General features: G+C 42.3%; 2 protein-coding genes across 3 annotated transcripts in view; both read right to left on the minus strand.

Annotated features, from left to right (window-relative positions):
* Window positions 1-1,842: 1,842 nt before the first annotated feature.
* Window positions 1,843-9,981, minus strand: LOC128887299 (uncharacterized). 2 transcript variants are annotated; one of them, XM_054143033.1, is made up of 7 exons: window positions 4,640-9,981; window positions 4,224-4,569; window positions 3,859-3,983; window positions 3,301-3,525; window positions 2,785-2,920; window positions 2,598-2,727; window positions 1,846-2,497 (listed from the first exon to the last, which is right to left on the minus strand). In XM_054143033.1, the coding sequence occupies exons 2-7, from the start codon at window positions 4,485-4,487 to the stop codon at window positions 2,412-2,414; spliced, it is 966 nt and encodes a 321-aa protein (XP_053999008.1). In that variant the 5' UTR covers window positions 4,488-4,569; window positions 4,640-9,981; the 3' UTR covers window positions 1,846-2,411. The 2 variants fall into 2 exon arrangements, with proteins under 2 accessions (XP_053999009.1, XP_053999008.1); XM_054143034.1 differs by having other exon boundaries at window positions 1,843-2,497; window positions 3,313-3,525; window positions 4,224-9,981.
* Window positions 9,982-10,128: 147 nt separating this feature from the next.
* The window catches only part of LOC128887307 (catenin delta-2), a 26,030-nt gene continuing 17,955 nt past the window's right edge, over window positions 10,129-18,203 (minus strand). The window contains 8 exon segments of the mRNA XM_054143057.1: window positions 10,129-11,134; window positions 14,123-14,246; window positions 14,478-14,616; window positions 14,724-15,027; window positions 15,140-15,453; window positions 16,302-16,319; window positions 17,302-17,689; window positions 17,829-18,203. The exon segment at window positions 17,829-18,203 is cut by the window's right edge and continues 116 nt beyond it. Coding sequence (XP_053999032.1) covers window positions 10,889-11,134; window positions 14,123-14,246; window positions 14,478-14,616; window positions 14,724-15,027; window positions 15,140-15,453; window positions 16,302-16,319; window positions 17,302-17,689; window positions 17,829-18,203 — 1,908 coding nt within the window. The 3' untranslated portion in view covers window positions 10,129-10,888.

Genomic DNA, 18,203 nt, shown 5'->3' on the forward strand with positions numbered 1-18,203 from the left:
AACGAAAATAAAGGGCGAGCGTTCACGTGTAATTTATACGTACGGTTTCAAAGAGAACGAATAAAAACTTTAATATATCACGCAAATAACGATAGATAGGACAGTTCGTATAACTAATGGAGAAGCACCCTGGAAGGGACACGAGATTAGGAACGTGGGCGAAGGCTCGTATACATATATTCCCACCGAACGGGGGGTGACTAATAATAACCAGCTAGACGCTGATTTTCCGCGCAAATACGAAAGGAGGAAACGGAGCGGCGGAGAAAACGAAGGGTGGCAAAGTAAAGGGAACAGGTGAAAGTAAAATCCATCTACCGAGAACCCGTTAAGAAATAGAAGGGAAATTAAACGACGATCCACTTTCGAAACTAATACGACTCACGCGAAGAGAAAAAGAAACCCCGATTCGGAATGGTGGGAAGGAATCGACAAAACGTGTGAAAACAACAAGCCCAAAATAAGAGAGGATAGAGCGCAAAAGAGAGAGTCAAGTTCGGTCGAGGTGGATACAAGGAAAGACAAAAATTGATACAGAGTTACAAAGACGTTAGGACAACTTTGACGCGCCTGCGTGAAACCCTGCACGTATATGTAACTACATATATGTATATGTCTGTTGAAAGTGAAACAGAGAGGGATGTCGACGCATACCGACGAGGCATGTGTAACCGCAAGTATATGAAACGAGGGGAGAGACGGAAGGGCTGAGTACGCAGAGAGCGAGAGAGAAGCGCCAAGAACGCGCGCGTAGGTGTTGCCATCCACGAGGAAGCGAGATGAGAACAGGGAAACCATATGCACCTACGCGAAATGTGTAAATGGCCGCAAACAGGGTGAGAGAGATACCGAACCGGAGGGAGTGCGAACGGGGTGGACACGCGCCAGTACGTTTAGATACACGTACACGAGCCATTATAGGCATCGGTCGGTGGTCATCGCGCGCGTTGCCGCGCCGTATCGCATCGACCGCCATTGAAAATATTCTCCGAAACTGTGCCGCAAACCTCGAGCAATCGCCACCGCGGGAAAACGAGCGATCGTTGAGATCTCAAAGGCCCACGCGAGGGAGATCGCGTGCAGACGATTTTTCCTTTTGCTTTTCGCCAAAAACTATATACTATTCTCTTCTAAAATGATCTACGTCATCCAGTTTCCAAGATTTTTCTGCATTCTTCGGGATCGAATATTCAGGGACACGGAATAGCGTGACGTCATCTAGGTTTGAATGGCGTCCCGCTAACCGAAGCCCCGGCGTCATTCATGAACGAATAACGCGTCGGTCGATGCGTCGAGACATTTTTCCCGGCTCTGCGTTCATTCGATAATTTCTTCCACTTGCGAAGAGAGAGAACGATGGAACGATCGACGGAATCCCCGGTGCAATTCCTCCGGCATCGATCCTATTCGACTGCGCGGGGATTTTAATTTCGCGCGGGTAAAAAGACCGTCGCGAAACAGACGGAGAATTTTTATGAATTAACGAGATTTTGTTGCGTCCACCCTGCTTCTCCTCCCCCCGGCATGCATCGCGTGGAATGTAATTAGGTTGAGACAGGAAGCCCTCTGGCCTCCTTCGATGAGCCATCCCCCGAGAGGAACGATCTCCACTGTCTCCAGACATTTTCGAGTGGCCGTCGAGTCCATCGCAGAGTCGCCATTTACGCCGGTCGTTTTCAGCTTCCCTCTTCCTCGTTGGATCGTTGAACAATTCAATTTCGATACTCAACCGGTCCGAGTTCTCGCGGTTGAGTTGACTAATATTTAACCACGAACGATTCGGAATAAAAGAAACGTAAATTGCGCTTTCTATTGCGGTAAAAACCTACGCTCTTCCGACATTTAATGCCTAGTACTCGAGTAATGAACGGAGCCTCGGACAGACATGAAACGTTCTCGTAATACCCGGGGAGGGGGTTGGACGAGTGGAGCACGACGAGGTTAATCGCGGGAATGGTGGATAGTGAAAAGGAAACGGTACGGCACGGGCCCCTCGTGCAGATGTCCGGTGAAGTCGCACCTGGCGGCAGGTGGTCCCTGCCGCGGGGGTTCCCCTCCACGGACTGGTGATCCACGCGTGTGCGCGCGATCATATGTTACCTGGCGCGTGCACGACCGTCCTGATCGAGAAAATCGATCAACCGCTCCAGAGGATCGGAACGTTTCGGTGTTGTCGTGGAGAGAGACCATGGTAAGGCGCGGGAGATCGCGAATTCTCCTGGTGACGTTATCGTTTCCAACTTTCGAGTTTGATCGACGAACGTGGGTTTTACAATACGTACGATAAACGTTAACATTTATGCGTAAACATGTAATTCGTGTAACACACGAGAGACGCTAGAACTCGTAAAACACAATTTGCTAACGATACATGCAAGACATTACATTCGAGTTGTATCGATCTTCTTCCTTCAATCGTATTCCGCGCCGATGGTGATGCTCATCTCCTCTGAAACGATCTCCGTTTGGTGATACCAGCGATTGGTGTCCAGAACGACTGTTCGATTGGACAAAAATTCGATCGATAGATGGAGAAACTGGATTACGCGACATGTAATCGATAGACTTTCAATAATAACGTTGCAAGATATGCTTACTTATTTCACCGGGACGCACCACAATCTCCAGCTTATCGCAAATGTAATGGCATTCTCGCGGCGGCTCCAAGATCCACAATTTCTCGCCCTTTATCTGCGCCTGCCACGACGGATGCTCCACGTCGTCCACCTGGAAACGTTCATTTCAGCGACTTTTTCGAAACGATCAGAAAGAAAGAGGACTCACATGCATGGGAGCTCCGTAGCCATGGCTTCCCATGAAAATCCAGTCGGTCTTCTCGCTCTCCGCAGTCGGGGGCAGGAAATAGGGTCTTCGGTAATGTTGTCTGAGCACGTTGCCGGCTTTCTCGTCACAGTTGCTCCTTCAAGAATTAAATCTGTCGTCAGTTTTCCAATTTTTAATCGCACGAGTAGTTAAACTTGGAGAGTTTATCGTAGAGGCTGGATCAAGGTTCCCGTGCCGATTTTAATGAAAGGAGAAATCAGAAATGTGGAACGAAGGCAATATACCTACGTTGATTGGCTCGGATGCGGGTTTCTAGGTAATTGTCTCGTACGATGAATATAGACTGATACAGAGTGCGCGTTTAAGCTCGTTAGCAGGATTGTGCGCATACGTGCGAGCTTTAATACCGTAATCGAAGCCCTGAAACTGTGCTGTTCACGGGCACCGTTCAACTTCCGGAATTTTCTTTGAGGATAGCGATGTATTATTTTATATTAACAAGTTGTTCGCTCTTACCAGCCCACGTACCACGGCTTCGTTCCATTTTCGAGCAAAGACCGATTGGCGTCCATGTCGAAAACATCTTGAAGACTCTTGAATTCAGTTTTGTACGGAAAAAACTGACAATTTGCGTCCTCACCGTCGTACAACGACTTGAAGAACGAGAAGGAAAACACCTTCGGAGCTGTCCAGTTTGTCATTGCGTCGGTGATCACTACTGGTCTCCCAGAGTACGCGTAACTAATTTCCGACAGAAATAAACAAATACAAATATTCGTATGATTAGCACAGCGTTAAAAAAAAAGAATAAAGGCACGAATAAATATACAGTTTCGGTGCGAAAGCAAGGTAGAGTTGAACAAGATTCTTAACGCGTCCTAGATAGATGTTGACAAAGTACTAACGAACTCCTTGACCTTTTTGTTTCCATTACAGTCGTACGGCTACATATTTAAGATTACATTCGATCTTTTAAATTCGAAACGAAAATCGAGTAAAAACGACGCGCGAAATTGCTGGTACATATCCGGAAATACGGTAGTCGAGCCATTGGACAAATTGGACGAGCGGTACCGTTCTTCGAAATTCCCAGGAACCACGTTCGATATCCTGTCAACCTGTTGAACGTCCCGACAGATCGAGCAGTCCTCCGCCGGTCGGAAAATTTTCTGCGTGAACAAGGGTAGCTCCGCCAGACACTTGAACGATATTTCACTGTTGATAATATCGATTCTAACACTCGAAAAAACAGCGGGAAATGTTTTCCGTTGCTTCGATCGTAAAAAGATAATGAAACTTGTAAACTGTTTAAATTTTTCCACCTGTTTCTACGATCAAAGTAACGGGACAAACAACTAAAATGAAAGTGAGAATGAAATTGAAAATTACGTTCGATAAGCGGCTTGAAATAAGATCGTAGCTCAATGATCGATGCTCACCTTGTTGTAACGAGCAGCGCTCGCGTAATTCCACAAAAATTGGCCCAGAATCCAGGCGAGGATCAACAAGATCCACAGGTGTCTCCTGCGGACTTTCGATCCACTTGGCCTAAGCAAGGACTGCGCGTGGAACAGTTTCAAAGTCCTACTCGTAAGTCCCTTCTCTTCGATTTTGGCCACTATCGTACGCATTTCCTTTTTCGCGAATTCCAAGGACTTTCTGGAGGACTCGGCGGACATTTTATTGCTGTTTACGTCCGTCATGGGGTATACGTGCTTATGAATTTCTGTTCTCGCTGAGGTAATATTCCAAGTAATATATATATATATATACTTGTATCTTTTGCTGAAGATAAATTTGCAATTTGTGACTCTCTTTAAGAATTCGAGAGACTCGTATCGTTTTGCCAATTTACCGCTTAAACCGCGACGGTGCCCTGTGACTTTTAAGACTACCACTGGGTTTGCTGGTCGACGATAAACTGCGGGAGGATCCTTCGCGGGGACCAAGAGAACCAAAGGACTCTGTTGCGCGTGGGGATGGTGTGGCTCGTTCACGGGGGTGTGAAACGAACAAGAATCTAGGTTGCCGATTGATCCGAATAAAATTTGTTCCGACGTTTTGGCGATTGAAACCGTATCTGTTCAAATGTCGAATAAATTTTAACGGAAAGCTTCGATGCGTTGTGCAAAAATATCCGAAAAGATAGAGGTTTTTATTTAAATAGCGATTGAACGATTTCTATGATTTCTACTTTAGGTATCGCTTAGGTTTAATTTCTCGAATCGTTACTTTCAGCGATGAACGATCAATGTTTTTGTTTGTAGCGAGTTTTAATTTCACGAGATCACTGATTGAAAGAAGCAACGACATTGAACTGGCGCTCGAGTGGATCCCGCTCGGCGTGAATATGTGTTGGTGGTTTCTTATCGCGCGGTGTGCAGGTGCCGGTGCTCGCTGAGGCATGAGGATTTTCTTGTTAAAATACAATCATCGAACCCCAGCCTTTATCGCGTGTTCCCATTTCTTTAACGCGTTTCCTTCCCGCGTTGAATCGAATCGATCTCCCATCATTTTTCAGCGAGCATTGTAATTTATATGAAAAAAAAAAAAACAGATAAATATCGTTGGCAACATTTTTTTCGTATTTATTCGTTTACGCAAAATATTGGCTACGCGCGCGCAAGACAATCGCCAGAGCAATTGTTGAAAAGAGAGGGGTTGCTCGTTTCGATTCGCCGACCAGAAGGGGCCCGATTCTCCTTTTACGACTGCAAATTGTCAATCCGCGCTGCAATCCGCCTTTTAATTAACAATTATTCCGCGTAGAGTCGTCGTCGATCAAATTTCTACACGGTTTTTCAATCGACAAACGTATTTTCAAGCTTCTCGGTTATTCGCAACGTATAACAATATTCTCCAGATAAAAGCAATGTTTTGAGTGTAAGCACTTTTTAAGTTTAAAAAAATGTAATAATCGTAAATACCTTTAGAGTTTCAGGAAATCGATGCTTTCTCTTCTTTTTGTCCAGGATACAAAAGTGTTGAAAAGTAAGAGAAGAAAAACTAGCCGTTATGTTCAGCGCAATTAAATTCTTTAATTGTTGTCAGTCGGGTTCGAAATACACTAGTCGATCTTTATCGTTAATAATCATTGCATATACGTGGTACTCCTTCGATATAAATAATACGACGTCGATAAAATAATGACAATATGTTTGCTCTTCGTCCCCCGTCTTAACAAAATTATATATATATATATATATTATCCTACATCATTTTAGTAATTGCGACGTCAATAGATTGCGTAAAACACGGTACGAGTTAAATAAACAAACGACGATGACGATGATAAACGATCGTGACGATGAGAATCCCCGTCGCATTTCTCTCAAGGGTAGGGATCTAGGGGAGTCCTTCGATAAATTATCGAAAAATATATGAATACATATTTACTTGTAAAGATATTCTTAAAAGCTCGAACAAAACTTTTCGAGTTCAAGATTGCGATTAAAATCGAATAAATGATTGCAACGTCGCCCTCGAAGAAAATCGTTCGAGATTACCGTGGAAAAGTACAAAAATTTGTTTCCCCAAAAGACGGGAAAAGCGAAACCATTTGGTAAGATAGCGCCACCGCCGAGAGTGCCCAGATTCCTCGAATATCTGAATCGTTGCAAAATTAATCTAAACAGAGATCGTAGAACCCGCGAGAATGCGAAATCTACTTTTTGGGGAAGAAAAGGACAACGCATCGAACAGATTCAAGGATTCTCAGGCGAATTTAATTCCTGTAAATCCTCCCCTTGTCCCTCCCTCACGTCGGACTACAACGTTTTATAATTAATACTAAATGTGTGGTGAGACTCCTCTAATACATCTAAAATGCACATCCATGCTTATTTAATGCTCCTTTAATTTAAATACGTATGCAGCACTGTAGCCTATCGTTTCTTTTCTATTCATTATGCACGTGTCTGTATGTGTATGTATGTATGTGTATACGTGTATGTATATCTGTACGTGATACGTGAAACTTTCTTGACTTTACATGGTTTCTCTTTGTTTTTCTCTATTTCCTTCCTCGTTTCCTCGTGTTCGTCTGACACGACCCGTCGATTTCTTCTTCTTCTTCGATGAAATTTGGCAAATCTGCCTCGAGATGAGGATTCATTTTTAGGAGCGTGGTACTTTGCGGGTTGCCGTTACCTCTTTTGCTATCTTGCTCAGTTTTGTGTTTTTCTGGTCCTCTTCCGCTCGACGATTCCGTTTCGTTTCGCTCTTGGAGTTCGGATGATGGACTGTTCCGGTAGAGTCATTCGGCTTTAACGCTATATCAGTCTTCTTGGATTTGTCTGTGACGATGATCGATTTGACGATGAAGAGTGAGCCCGGAATATCCGATCGGATGTGCGGGAATTAAATTCGACGACACGCGTCAGTCTTTGCATACCGATCGGTTTGCACGTTCAAATAAGCCTACGTAAGGATCTCCCGTGAATTAAATTTGAAGATAAAGTACCTAAAATCAAGGATCGAACCGTCGACTTTGCAATCTAATAATGCTTTTCTCGTTACTTTAGAAAACTATAAAATGTTGTTATCGATAGAAGTAGAAATGGTCGCGCGAAACTATCTAGTTTCCTTCTCGCACCCTGTTCGCGAATGATCACGATCGCCGTCGATCGTTGTTCGCCGCTCGTAAACGGGATACGACTCCTTAGGCCAGTGAGAAACGTGTAAAAAAACGGTGTAAAAATCGCTAGTAAGACGCGACGCCGTTCCAAAAAGATTAACCGACGCGACGTCTGCATCCTTTCAGGAGAATCGTAGGCTGAGTTGCGCGACGAGAGTTCGATTATCGAACCAGCGGCTGTTTCATAGTCTCTGGTTTCATCTCTGCGTAGCAAGGATTTTTTTATGAATGTATTGCAAATTTTCACCGAACAAAAAATCATGTAATTTCACCTTCAATATTTAGTCGATGATAGACGTATCGAAGAAACGATAAAAAAAAAAAGTGACGAATAGACTTTGGTTATGAATGGTTTTCGGTAGCATTTCATCGAATCGATGTCAGTTACAAAACTGGAAATAATCTGAGATTAGAAAACCCGTAGAAAAGGATGGAAAAATTCTATTGTTTTCAAACCTAGCCTACACCAACATTTATAGAAACTCTTAATTGCAAAAATGTTAATTGTACGGGATTAGGAAAAGTTAGAAAATAATACAAAAAACTTGGTCGTTTACTCTACCCCGAATTCCTAAAAGATTCGTTTTAAAAGAATATTAGGAACTATGACATAGAATCCTCGATGATTAACATCAAAATCCGCGGAAGGAGACACCTTAAATAAACGCGCTAATCTAAATGGAATCAAATTTCGTTCTCGCTGATAAGCCTTCAATCGTCCTACACCCTTTTCGAATACGTTTAATTCGTTTCTACGAAGCCCTTCACTCGACAACGCGGTTTTACAAAATCATTCGTCGCGTCCTCGTCTCTCGTTTCTCGTTGAACTTCGTAGAAAATTAGAAACGTCGGTACGCGCAAACGATAAAAAGCGGGTATAAAAATCTCGGTTCGTTCGTGTCGATCGTGGCGACTCCGTCGATCCGGAGATCTCGGAGCCGTGCGTGTCACGTTGAGCGGAATGGTCCAAAGTTCTCTAAGAGGTTCGCGTCGCGCATGGCACTCTATTATCACGCTATATCACGAGCGCAAGGGATCAGCTAGCAGTCCATACGGTAAGCTCGTAGGGTGCCTCTCGATTCGCGTAGAGGCGTAAAATGGTGGCCCGTTATCGGCTCACTGAATGATATCTAGATAACGCACAGTTGCTTCTGCTGAAAATCTTATCCTAGCTGGAGAGCAACGGTATACGACAACGTACCGTATCCTCCTACAGAGACACGGTATCGATTATAATTGATTATTTGTTTTCTCGATGCTGACAACAAACATTTGCAGCAGCTCGCACACGTTCACGCTCATGAACGCTCGTCGAGCGGTACTTTCTCTTGCAACGGTGAGCATCTGCACGATCAGGCGATACGAAGCAGTCGTATCGACGATTCGCGATAAATCTTGCGATACTGGACCCTGTACTCGAAAGGGTAAACACCGTATCGGTATAAGTCAGCTTTTTCTTCGTTCCTAGAAATCTTTTCGTTTAACGAACTTGCACGTATAGATTGCATCTATGCGCGCAACTCGATATTTAACAAAATTTGACTTGTTATCGCAGCGTCAATAACAATGTTACGACAGACTTTGTTTTTTGTAAGTCGTAATATACAACAGAAACGATCGTACGAGTCTTTCGGGAAGGTTCGATAGATGACCGATACCCGAGATAAAGTAACGGTAATAACTTTTTCGACAGGCACGTCGATGATCGTTACAACTTCCATTTTGTTTATCTTATCTTGTCGAATCTGCGTCGATCTCGTCGCTCGTATGACAAATAAAATGTTGAATTCGATCGTCTCGAGGATGCGTATATACAAAATGTTCGTGTAAAACCAGTCGACGAGATCGATCCCTCTTCGATCGCGACGTGCATATAATTATTCATATATATAAAATTCTCAATTTTGTAAGAAGAAACGCAGGTGTGGTATCTCAGCGCGTTTCGGTCCACGATTGGTGTTTATACTTTCTCCCGGCTAAATCATTCGCAAACACACTCGATTCAACTGTCGTAATCATATTATTTAAGAAATAGAACAAGGATATATTCATTTGTATATATATATATATATATTTTTTATATAATATATGTATATATATAATATGTATATCGGCTATCAATAATGTCGTTTCTGTCAAACATTCGATAACACTTAAACATCACTTACTTCGTTATTCTGTCTCCTTGTCTGTAGATTTTATCGCGTCGCGTTCTCAGCCTTCGCGTTTCCACTTTTCTGATAATACTTTGGAAAACGAAGAGGAACACAACGGTGAGAATCTCGGAAATCTTTGATTCCTCTTTTCCGTCTTTGATCGCATTCGCTCGAGAACGGCTGACTTTAAAAGTGACGAACTCGCTCGTAGACGAGGGTATTTTTCTCGTATCCCACAATGTCACGAAAGGACAGAATTTTTTTCGTGCGGGCAGACAAGAAACACACTCACACGGATCGGACTAAAACACGCGCACACGCATATACGGTACGTATATTTCTTTCATTCTCCTCGACCGACTGGAAATCAGAAAATGAAAATAAAATAAAACGTAGCTTGCAAATATTTCGGCATTCTCGCATATGCCACACCCACAGCCTCGGAAGTTTACATAATACAGTAACGCAGCAATCGGTATGCCTACGCGTGCGTTATACAATGTATATGTGTCGTGTAATATGTATATATATATACGCACTTATACCCTCCTGTATTTATAATGGCATAGAGTGCCCTCATTTGTATATTTTAATAATAATAATAATAATAATCAAAATAATAGTAATAATAATAATAATAATAATACCATCTACTTATCATTAATAGTACTTTATACGGTTACTGATACCACCGCCTCGAGTACCGTCTTAAAATATACATTTAAATGTATACATATATAATTTAGAATTGTGCAACAAAGGTTTAGAGCCATTAGTGCGACTACTGCTGCGGATGTGGTTGGACAAGTCGGTTGCACCTTCTATACGCGAAGAAATGTGACCGGGGATGCGGAGTGCAACTTCTACACGTAATGCTTGCGAGTTTTTCCAGTTAATAGTCCTGGAAAGTCGACGAGCGCGTACGATTCAGAGGCTTCGAGTTTCGTCTAACATCTGTATACCCTTTTCAGTCTTCCTTTTCCCTCTGTTGAACGGCTCCGTATGTCCATACGTTCGATCCTAACTTATGCATATACTCTTCCAACAACGTGGACCGTTCGGCCGCAACGTACAGAAAAGGAACAAAACGAAGAAAAAGACTCCCCGTGTTCGGGCACGGTACCTCTGTTCGCGAAGAGAGCGATAAACTATCTATTGGACAGCTCGTACTCCGCCATCTGTTCCTTTTCGCGCGACATCGAGCAGTCGTATACGGCGTATACGAGATCTTCTGGTAGCAACTCTAGGCGTAGAGCCTCGGGGGAAGGCTAACTCGAGCACCCTGGGCTCCAGGCCGAAGCACCAGACCCTGTTATACCCAAGAGTCCCCGGCGGAGGCCGCGGTTGAATTCGGTGGCACGTTCACCGTCGCCGTGGCGGCAGAACCGTCCGGAACGCCGACACCGTCGATCGCCCACTGACCGCCGGTCGGCGCACCGCCGACTCCTGGCCCGATTGGACCCTGACCCTGACCCTGGCCCACCCCCAGCTCATACTGCCGCTTCTTTTTCTTCTCCAAGTTAACTTGCGCGTAGAGCGGCTCACCGGGTTTCGGTTGCTGCAACACACACAAGCCAACGGTTAGTTAGAGCCCTGGACACGTGGGGGGTGGGCTGTGTACCGTAGGGTGCAGGGGATAGGGCCCGGCGTTTTGTCATTCTTTTCGAATTGGATTTAATTCCCGTCGCAGTGCGCGCGGATAGCGTTTCCCAATCTTCACCAAAGTTTTTCAGTGCGCGACAACTGGTATATCGGGAATTGATCGGATCCGAATCTAGCTGATTAGTTGAGTAAGACTCAGCTAGGTTTCTTCTATCGTTTAAGGAATTAAGGTTGTACAGCTGCGTTTCATTCTCAAGGATAAACAACGCAAGATCAAACATCACAGTTTAGTTGGATTAGACACAGATTGGGAAAGGCCTAGCTCATAGTTTACATTTATGGAATTCGTTTCGTTCGAAATTTGAAACGCTCCCTTTCTTAAGGAATGTGGAGAACTGACTGAAAACGGAGATCGGTTAAAGACAATTGGAAGAGACGTGTACAACATTGAAACGGAGGCATTCGTTGCAAGAAGAACGAACAATCGTGTAATAGGTACTGTCAGATACTCTTTTATTATGCTCGATTAATTTGGATATAAATAGATTATAAATAAGTTCGTGCAATAGTCAACGTGTCGTTATAAATCATGCTTCGTGGTGCGTCTAGGTTTGATGTCGTACAATAAAGGTCGCTTAACGAGAGTGTATAAAAAAAAAAAGACTTATATCGAAAACAACTGTTCTCGACGTTAGCAGTTCTTCTTAGCGTATCGTTCCTGTTGCTTTCGCTTTGCGATTGTACAAACGAACATCGGACACGGTTTAAACGATTTCAAAATTACGTTTGCCAAAGAACCTGCCACGTTATGTCGATCTATAGAGAGATGACTTGTTGTGCTTATAAATTACCCTGCTTATTTAAACTCATACAATTATATATGAATCGGAATCGAATACGCTATAGATTACGCTTCACTCGTTACTTTAACGTTATCCTTACTGTACTTCGTAGACTATGATCACTTAGGTAACGAATCGAAATTAAGTCCTCTAACTCTCTATATCCTCCAAGAAACATTCTTACGATGGAATTTTGCCAAACAAGTGAATACACCATTGCTACTCCTACGTTAATTGTATTAATTACCGTCTATTAGGCAGCAAACATCAGCCTTTTTGCGAAAAGTTTGTGCGCTTCTTCCAACTAAAAATCTACGTGCCATTTTGTTACATGTTCTCTGACTGAATTTGAAAAAAAAAAGAAACAGAATGCCTGTAATGGAAATGGATTGCGGCGTTGGATAGTTTACAAATAGGTAACCAAACGCGTCGAGGAGATAAGTTTGAAACTTTGACGATGGTAATCGTTTGGCTAGATGTGCTACCCAATCATATAAAATGTCAAATATTTGGTCCTGTAATACCTAGTTCCTTATATAATCATAGAATTATGCGTGACACACTTTAACACTAAGTTAATAATCCGACGCTTTAACTTTTTGTATATGTAATCCACAGATAGACTCGTGCACGTCGTAAATAAATTGCATGAATAATAACGTGTTCTTTAAACAAAAATCCTTCTACTGAGAAATATCGTCAACCAAGCAAGATACACTTCTCTATCTTATCGTAACCACGGCAACTTTTCGTTTAACCGAAACCAATTATTACTATACTGTTTTGCAAATGAGAACGAAATAAAAGTTTTGTTCGCATGCGTGTGCAGCAAAGTCTTCACTTGTTACAGTATAATTTGTTTGTCGTGCCTTATATGTATAAAAATCTGAATGTATACCAAAATTCGTTGAAACGAAGAATATTGCGAGTTTCGTGATAAACAATCATGACCATCGGATAATCGAGAAGATTTACATCGTACGCGTCGATTAAACTAAATTATACATCTCAACAACGGTATTGTGGCAATCTATATAAATCGGTATTTCTACGCGAAATCTACGATATTGTTGCCTTGTATTGACTCACTGTAACGTACTCCTTGTACATGACATAAATTCTCTCCGTTACCCGATAACAACGCGTCTCTACTTCGTTCACATTATATAAGTGTAGATTATTGTGTAAAAATTGTTAGACATTTGATAATTTCATGGACTGTTTTATGCTTACCGCGTACGATCTACGGTAATACTGTACTAGCAAATGTTGTTGTTCCATAGCATAAAACACGGTGATAATTGGTACTCGTTAATTGACTTAGTTTACACACTTATAATGTTCGTTAAGTAACTGTCTTCTCTGTATCACAACTATGCTCTTACAACTTCCATTAATTTTCACTTGTTACATGCTTGTATAATGGTGTTCCTGTTCTGTCTGATTTAGTGCAAGCGGATAAATATTATAAATAAAGTGTCGAGATTATTATAGCGTCATAACAATTATTATGACCTCACATATCTTCCATACATACATATATACGATATATCTTTTCTAAGTATTCTCAGAAGCATTTCGTAGACGGAAATGCCAGTATCTCTGTCGCGGATATATATAATATAAAAATTAACAAAAACGAGAAAACAACAAGATCGATCTGGAACGAGAAAAAAGTAAAAAGATTCTCGTTCGTCGTGTAAACTGCGCGTATATTAAATCTATTGCAATCGACAATGTACCTGCACTCGTACAAGAGGAAGACTTAATTTGAAAAAAAATCTCGTTCTACAACTTAATCGCTGTAGTTTAAGCCTTACTTTCGTTGAATATTAAAACCTTTCCAAACACTTGCTCCTTTGTTAGCCATTTGTAAATTAAATCGTGGTAACTGAGAACTAAACAAATATAATAATCGAACAAAGCGTCGTTGAAAGATCGTTCTGAACAGGACCCGTGTTCTACTAATTTCTCCTTTCCACAAGTTTGCAAAACTACCTTTATACTTTCGCTTTATCGTTAGAGACATGGTACACGACTCTACTAGTAGAAGCTACGTAAAACCGTGTTCACCGACAGTACCATTAGTTGTTGTTACTTACAGACTGATATATAGTGGGCCGACCAACGTTATTAGAATTCATATTCGCTCTCTGAATCGTTCGGTCCTCGTATCTGGTGCTTCCTTGACTTGCCATCGGCCGATTCAACGTGCTGCAATCATAGCTAAGATCAACGTAGGGCCGAAATGTTCCAAACTAAACATGGACTCTGCTCAACTCAAATAACCAAATCGAGCACGTGTAAGTGAAGATGTGTAACGCATGTATGCAAGAAACAACTGCAGAGTCCAAAAACGAAAACAACGAAAATGAAACTTTGTCTGATCTTAAAGCAAAATAAGGACCGTGTAAGAAAACAAAGTTAATTATTCGATCGTTGGCTGATAAATCTTACCTATTAGCGTTATTGGGTGAATTAGGCCCTGAGTTTCGTGCTGCCACCGTTTTCGTGACAAAATCTTGCTCCTTCCATCCGTGCTTCTTGTAAACGTCCCTCAGTTCTTGATGCTGCCACATTGTGAATAGAACTTGTCCTATAAAAAAAAAAGTAACAGATTCGATTTCAATCGGTCGATACTGTTCATGAGAGTGAACCATTTTTCTAATGAAAGGACATAACTCGTATAAACAGTATCCTTACCTGCGAATTTAAGAACACGAGGTGTATACTTCTGGCGTTGCCTGGTTATGTTCATTAGTCTATCGACGCCACCGGCGTCCAACAACGACCGTGAAAATTCGGCGTTCTTTTTGATGACCTCGTTCAAAGTGGCCAAAACCGCGGCAATCGTGTCGTCGCTGGTCCCCTGATCGTGTTGGTTATTCCCCGAAGGTAACTTCTGAATAAGATCTCGCATAGCGTACTTCCCTATCAACTCTTTATTGCGTTGGTCGATCGCGAGGTTCCTGAGTGCTGTCGCAACGGCGCAAACCACGCGATCCACCTAAGTAAAAAAAAAAGCAGGAAAACAAATATATTAAATCCATCTACACCTAATCATTTGTTTGAGTCGGCTTTAATTTTGCCAATCGGATTATTAAACGCGAATTTCGCACCTCCATTCGTAGTAATTCCACCAAAATAGGAAGTCCTTTCTCCTTTCTCACAGCTGCGCGAATTTCAATGCTCGGTTGCCAATAGCAAGCTGCCAAATTTTGAAGAGCTCCAGCAGCTGCTTCTAACGTTTCTGGATTTGAGCAAGTCTGCAAGAGTTTCAGATATGACTGGACCACCTCTGGTTGCCAGAGCAACTCCATGCCTCTGACTGGTTCCGTCCTGGGACTGGTCGTACGAGACGCTGTCGTCTCCTTCTGTACTGGTTGACCATCTTTTTTCTTCTTACTGCCGCCAAAGCAACCCAAATTCTCACCTAAGACACAACGATGCGAAACTAATATTAATTCGGAACAAGATTTTGTTCGCATAGTCCAGGGACCATTGTACAAGTTATACAACGTTGATCGATAGTTCTCGAACACGAAGAGCAGTGGTCGAGCCTGGCTTGAAGTTTCAAGTTTTTAATAACTTGTGACATGCATTTGAAAGTAAACTAAAGATACGAGCTACCATTAAATAAGTATGATTGTAGTTTTAGACGAAATGGAATATTCGAGGTATCTCTACCAATGAAAGCATTGGATTTTTATACAGTCCGTGAAATATTTTCCTCTCGTATAATAGCTGACCATATTCGAATCATTCGCATTACTTTTATATGCACGCAACATTATACTAACCAATTGAGCAGACGTATACAAAATTAACTAAAAAGTATGCACTACTTGAGCACGATAAAAATTCAAATTGCACTAATAAAATTAAAAGTAATGCCTTGCAGAAGCATAAACATATCCTTGATTAAATTTTCCGTCTTTGAATCGTTGGAACGATTAGAACCATCAACGTTCTCTATTTGTTCAAAAATGTAACGCAACAAGTCATTCCCCTGTTTGGTTCGGATAAAAATCGAAGCGTAGCAAAAGAACCAATATTAGAACAATGATTACGAGCGTGACGAGCTGTAACGTGTTTTACGACGATGATATGTAGTTGTAGGTATTGGAGCGAAACGTTGATTTCGATCAGAGAATTATCGGTGGGTAAGTTGTTGATAAAATTGATGAGTAACCGTCGAAAAGCAAGGCATGCACTGACTAATCGTATTTCTCCAAAAGAAAAAGAAACTAAATTAGCGATGGAATTACAAGAATGTCTTACCTTGACATAAACTGTACGCTAAAAAGATTTAAACACATTTTAATCCATGCTAAACAAGGAAGGGTATAACTTCTTTTCATGTTATTTGGTCTTTTTCCAAATGTTACATAACCGGTTTACGTTTAGAAATGAATCATTTTACAAGATAGAATCGTTACTCTGGCAAAACAACAAATCAAGATACGACGATAAATGAAACAAGTTGAAATCATAATGGACACATCGATGTCGGTTGAGACACTTCGAAAAGGAAGAGAAAATTCAGTGTAACGAGTCTTCGCGAATCATCGTGTGCTATGAGAGTCATTGTTCTGCAAAGACATTTTTTTCATTAAATATTAAAGCGTTATGAACAACTTCAGACAAACGTAAGCATCGCAACGATTGTTAAGTGTACACAGGTGTAGAATCATTTTTAATAGACACTGTAAGTGTACGGGGCTATCTACTAGTTCTAACTACTACTTTGTACATTTCACACTCAAGAAAGTATTAATTACACATCGTCAATATGCGACCGATTACTGTAAAAATACTGTTGGCTGCCAAGCGAATATTAATTACGTTTTAAAGTACTTCATACTTTTCGTTTCAATTTACTCTATCCCCTGAACCGTAGAATTATTTCTAAAACTGAACGTTGAACCTGCATTTGGCAACAATAATTAGCATCGACTAACGAAACGGCTCGTTCCGAAATGAAGAAACCATGGTCGCATCAATTTGGCAGTTACCATATTTTTCTAACGCGAATAACGATTCGAAAGTATACCCGTTCGCGTTAAAAAGTGTCTCTCCTGTTAGAGTTAATGGAAGTACGCGTTTCCTGTTTTATCTTATCATCGTCTCGGGGAAAGGTAAACTGCTTATCGCCGCGCACACAATTTGGCTGCATGCGTGTCACCACATGCCCACTGAGGAAACCCGTGTGTGTTATCATGGCAAAGGTACACTTTTCTCATTCTCATAATGCAACGAAGACAAATCGAACGGTTCTCACCTTTGGCCGGAGCTGCCACCCTGTTCTGTACCGTGGATTGGATGGGATGCTTGTCGTAATTCGGGTCCTCGACCTCTTGACACCGGTAGCTCAGGTTTCTCAGGATGCATACGCAATTCTCTACAATTTTATTGCCGATGTTGGACTTCTCGATGGCTGACCGTACAACGTATAGCAACGCGTCGACGAGTCCTTCGCACTCGCGTAACTTTCTCCTCGCGTACTCTCCGGCACTGGAAACGTTTCTCAGGACACCAGACGCGTTTCTGAAGACCGTCGACCAGCAAGTCTCACCGCTGGCGGAGCTGGGCTCCCAACCGCTGTGCGGTATGATTATGTTATTCACCACCATCGTTACACCATCGTCGATGATGGACGTCTTCAGGTCCTGTAAAAGTTAGTCGCGTTACCGCGTAACGTAACTGGGTTTCTTAACGGGCGCTCAACGATATCTCAACGAATATCAACGAAATATATATTCAATTTTGCTACAAGCAAAGCACTAACATTCGACGGTAAGCACTAACCTCGCAAGAAGATAAATTCCACAACACCCCGGTGACCAGTTCCTTGACATCCGCATCAGATGTCCTACGTAACAAATTGATCAAAGCTGGCACTCCACCGGCGTTTTTTATGGCCCTCTTATTCTCGTCGTTCTGCCTGCCATAGGACAAGTTCCTTAATGCCCCGCAAGCATTCCTGTACACGTCGGGATTATCGTGATCGAGCAACTGCACCAACGGTGGTATGCCACCTAGGCTGCGCGTCTTCTGCTTATTCGGGTCGTCCATGTAGCAGAGGTGCTGTAGATAGGCGGCAGCGTTCGCCTTGATGATGTTGTTAGGATTGCTCAGGAAGCCGATCACCTCGGACAGGTTCGGGTCTCGCCATCTCATGGA

This window comes from Hylaeus anthracinus, unplaced genomic scaffold (genome assembly GCF_026225885.1).
Source record: "Hylaeus anthracinus isolate JK02 unplaced genomic scaffold, UHH_iyHylAnth1.0_haploid 11985, whole genome shotgun sequence".
In the NCBI taxonomy this organism is placed as follows: Eukaryota; Metazoa; Arthropoda; class Insecta; order Hymenoptera; family Colletidae; genus Hylaeus; species Hylaeus anthracinus.

Excerpts from the sequence above, each read along its gene's own strand:
- LOC128887299 (XM_054143033.1), bottom strand. The coding sequence starts at position 4,487 with ATGACGGACGTAAACAGCAATAAAATGTCCGCCGAGTCCTCCAGAAAG. Across the intron at positions 3,984-4,223 it reads GCGCTGCTCGTTACAACAAG|TGTCTGGCGGAGCTACCCTT; the intron begins GTGAGCATCGAT and ends ATATCGTTCAAG. Across the intron at positions 2,921-3,300 it reads AAGCCGTGGTACGTGGGCTG|GAGCAACTGTGACGAGAAAG; the intron begins GTAAGAGCGAAC and ends TAATTCTTGAAG.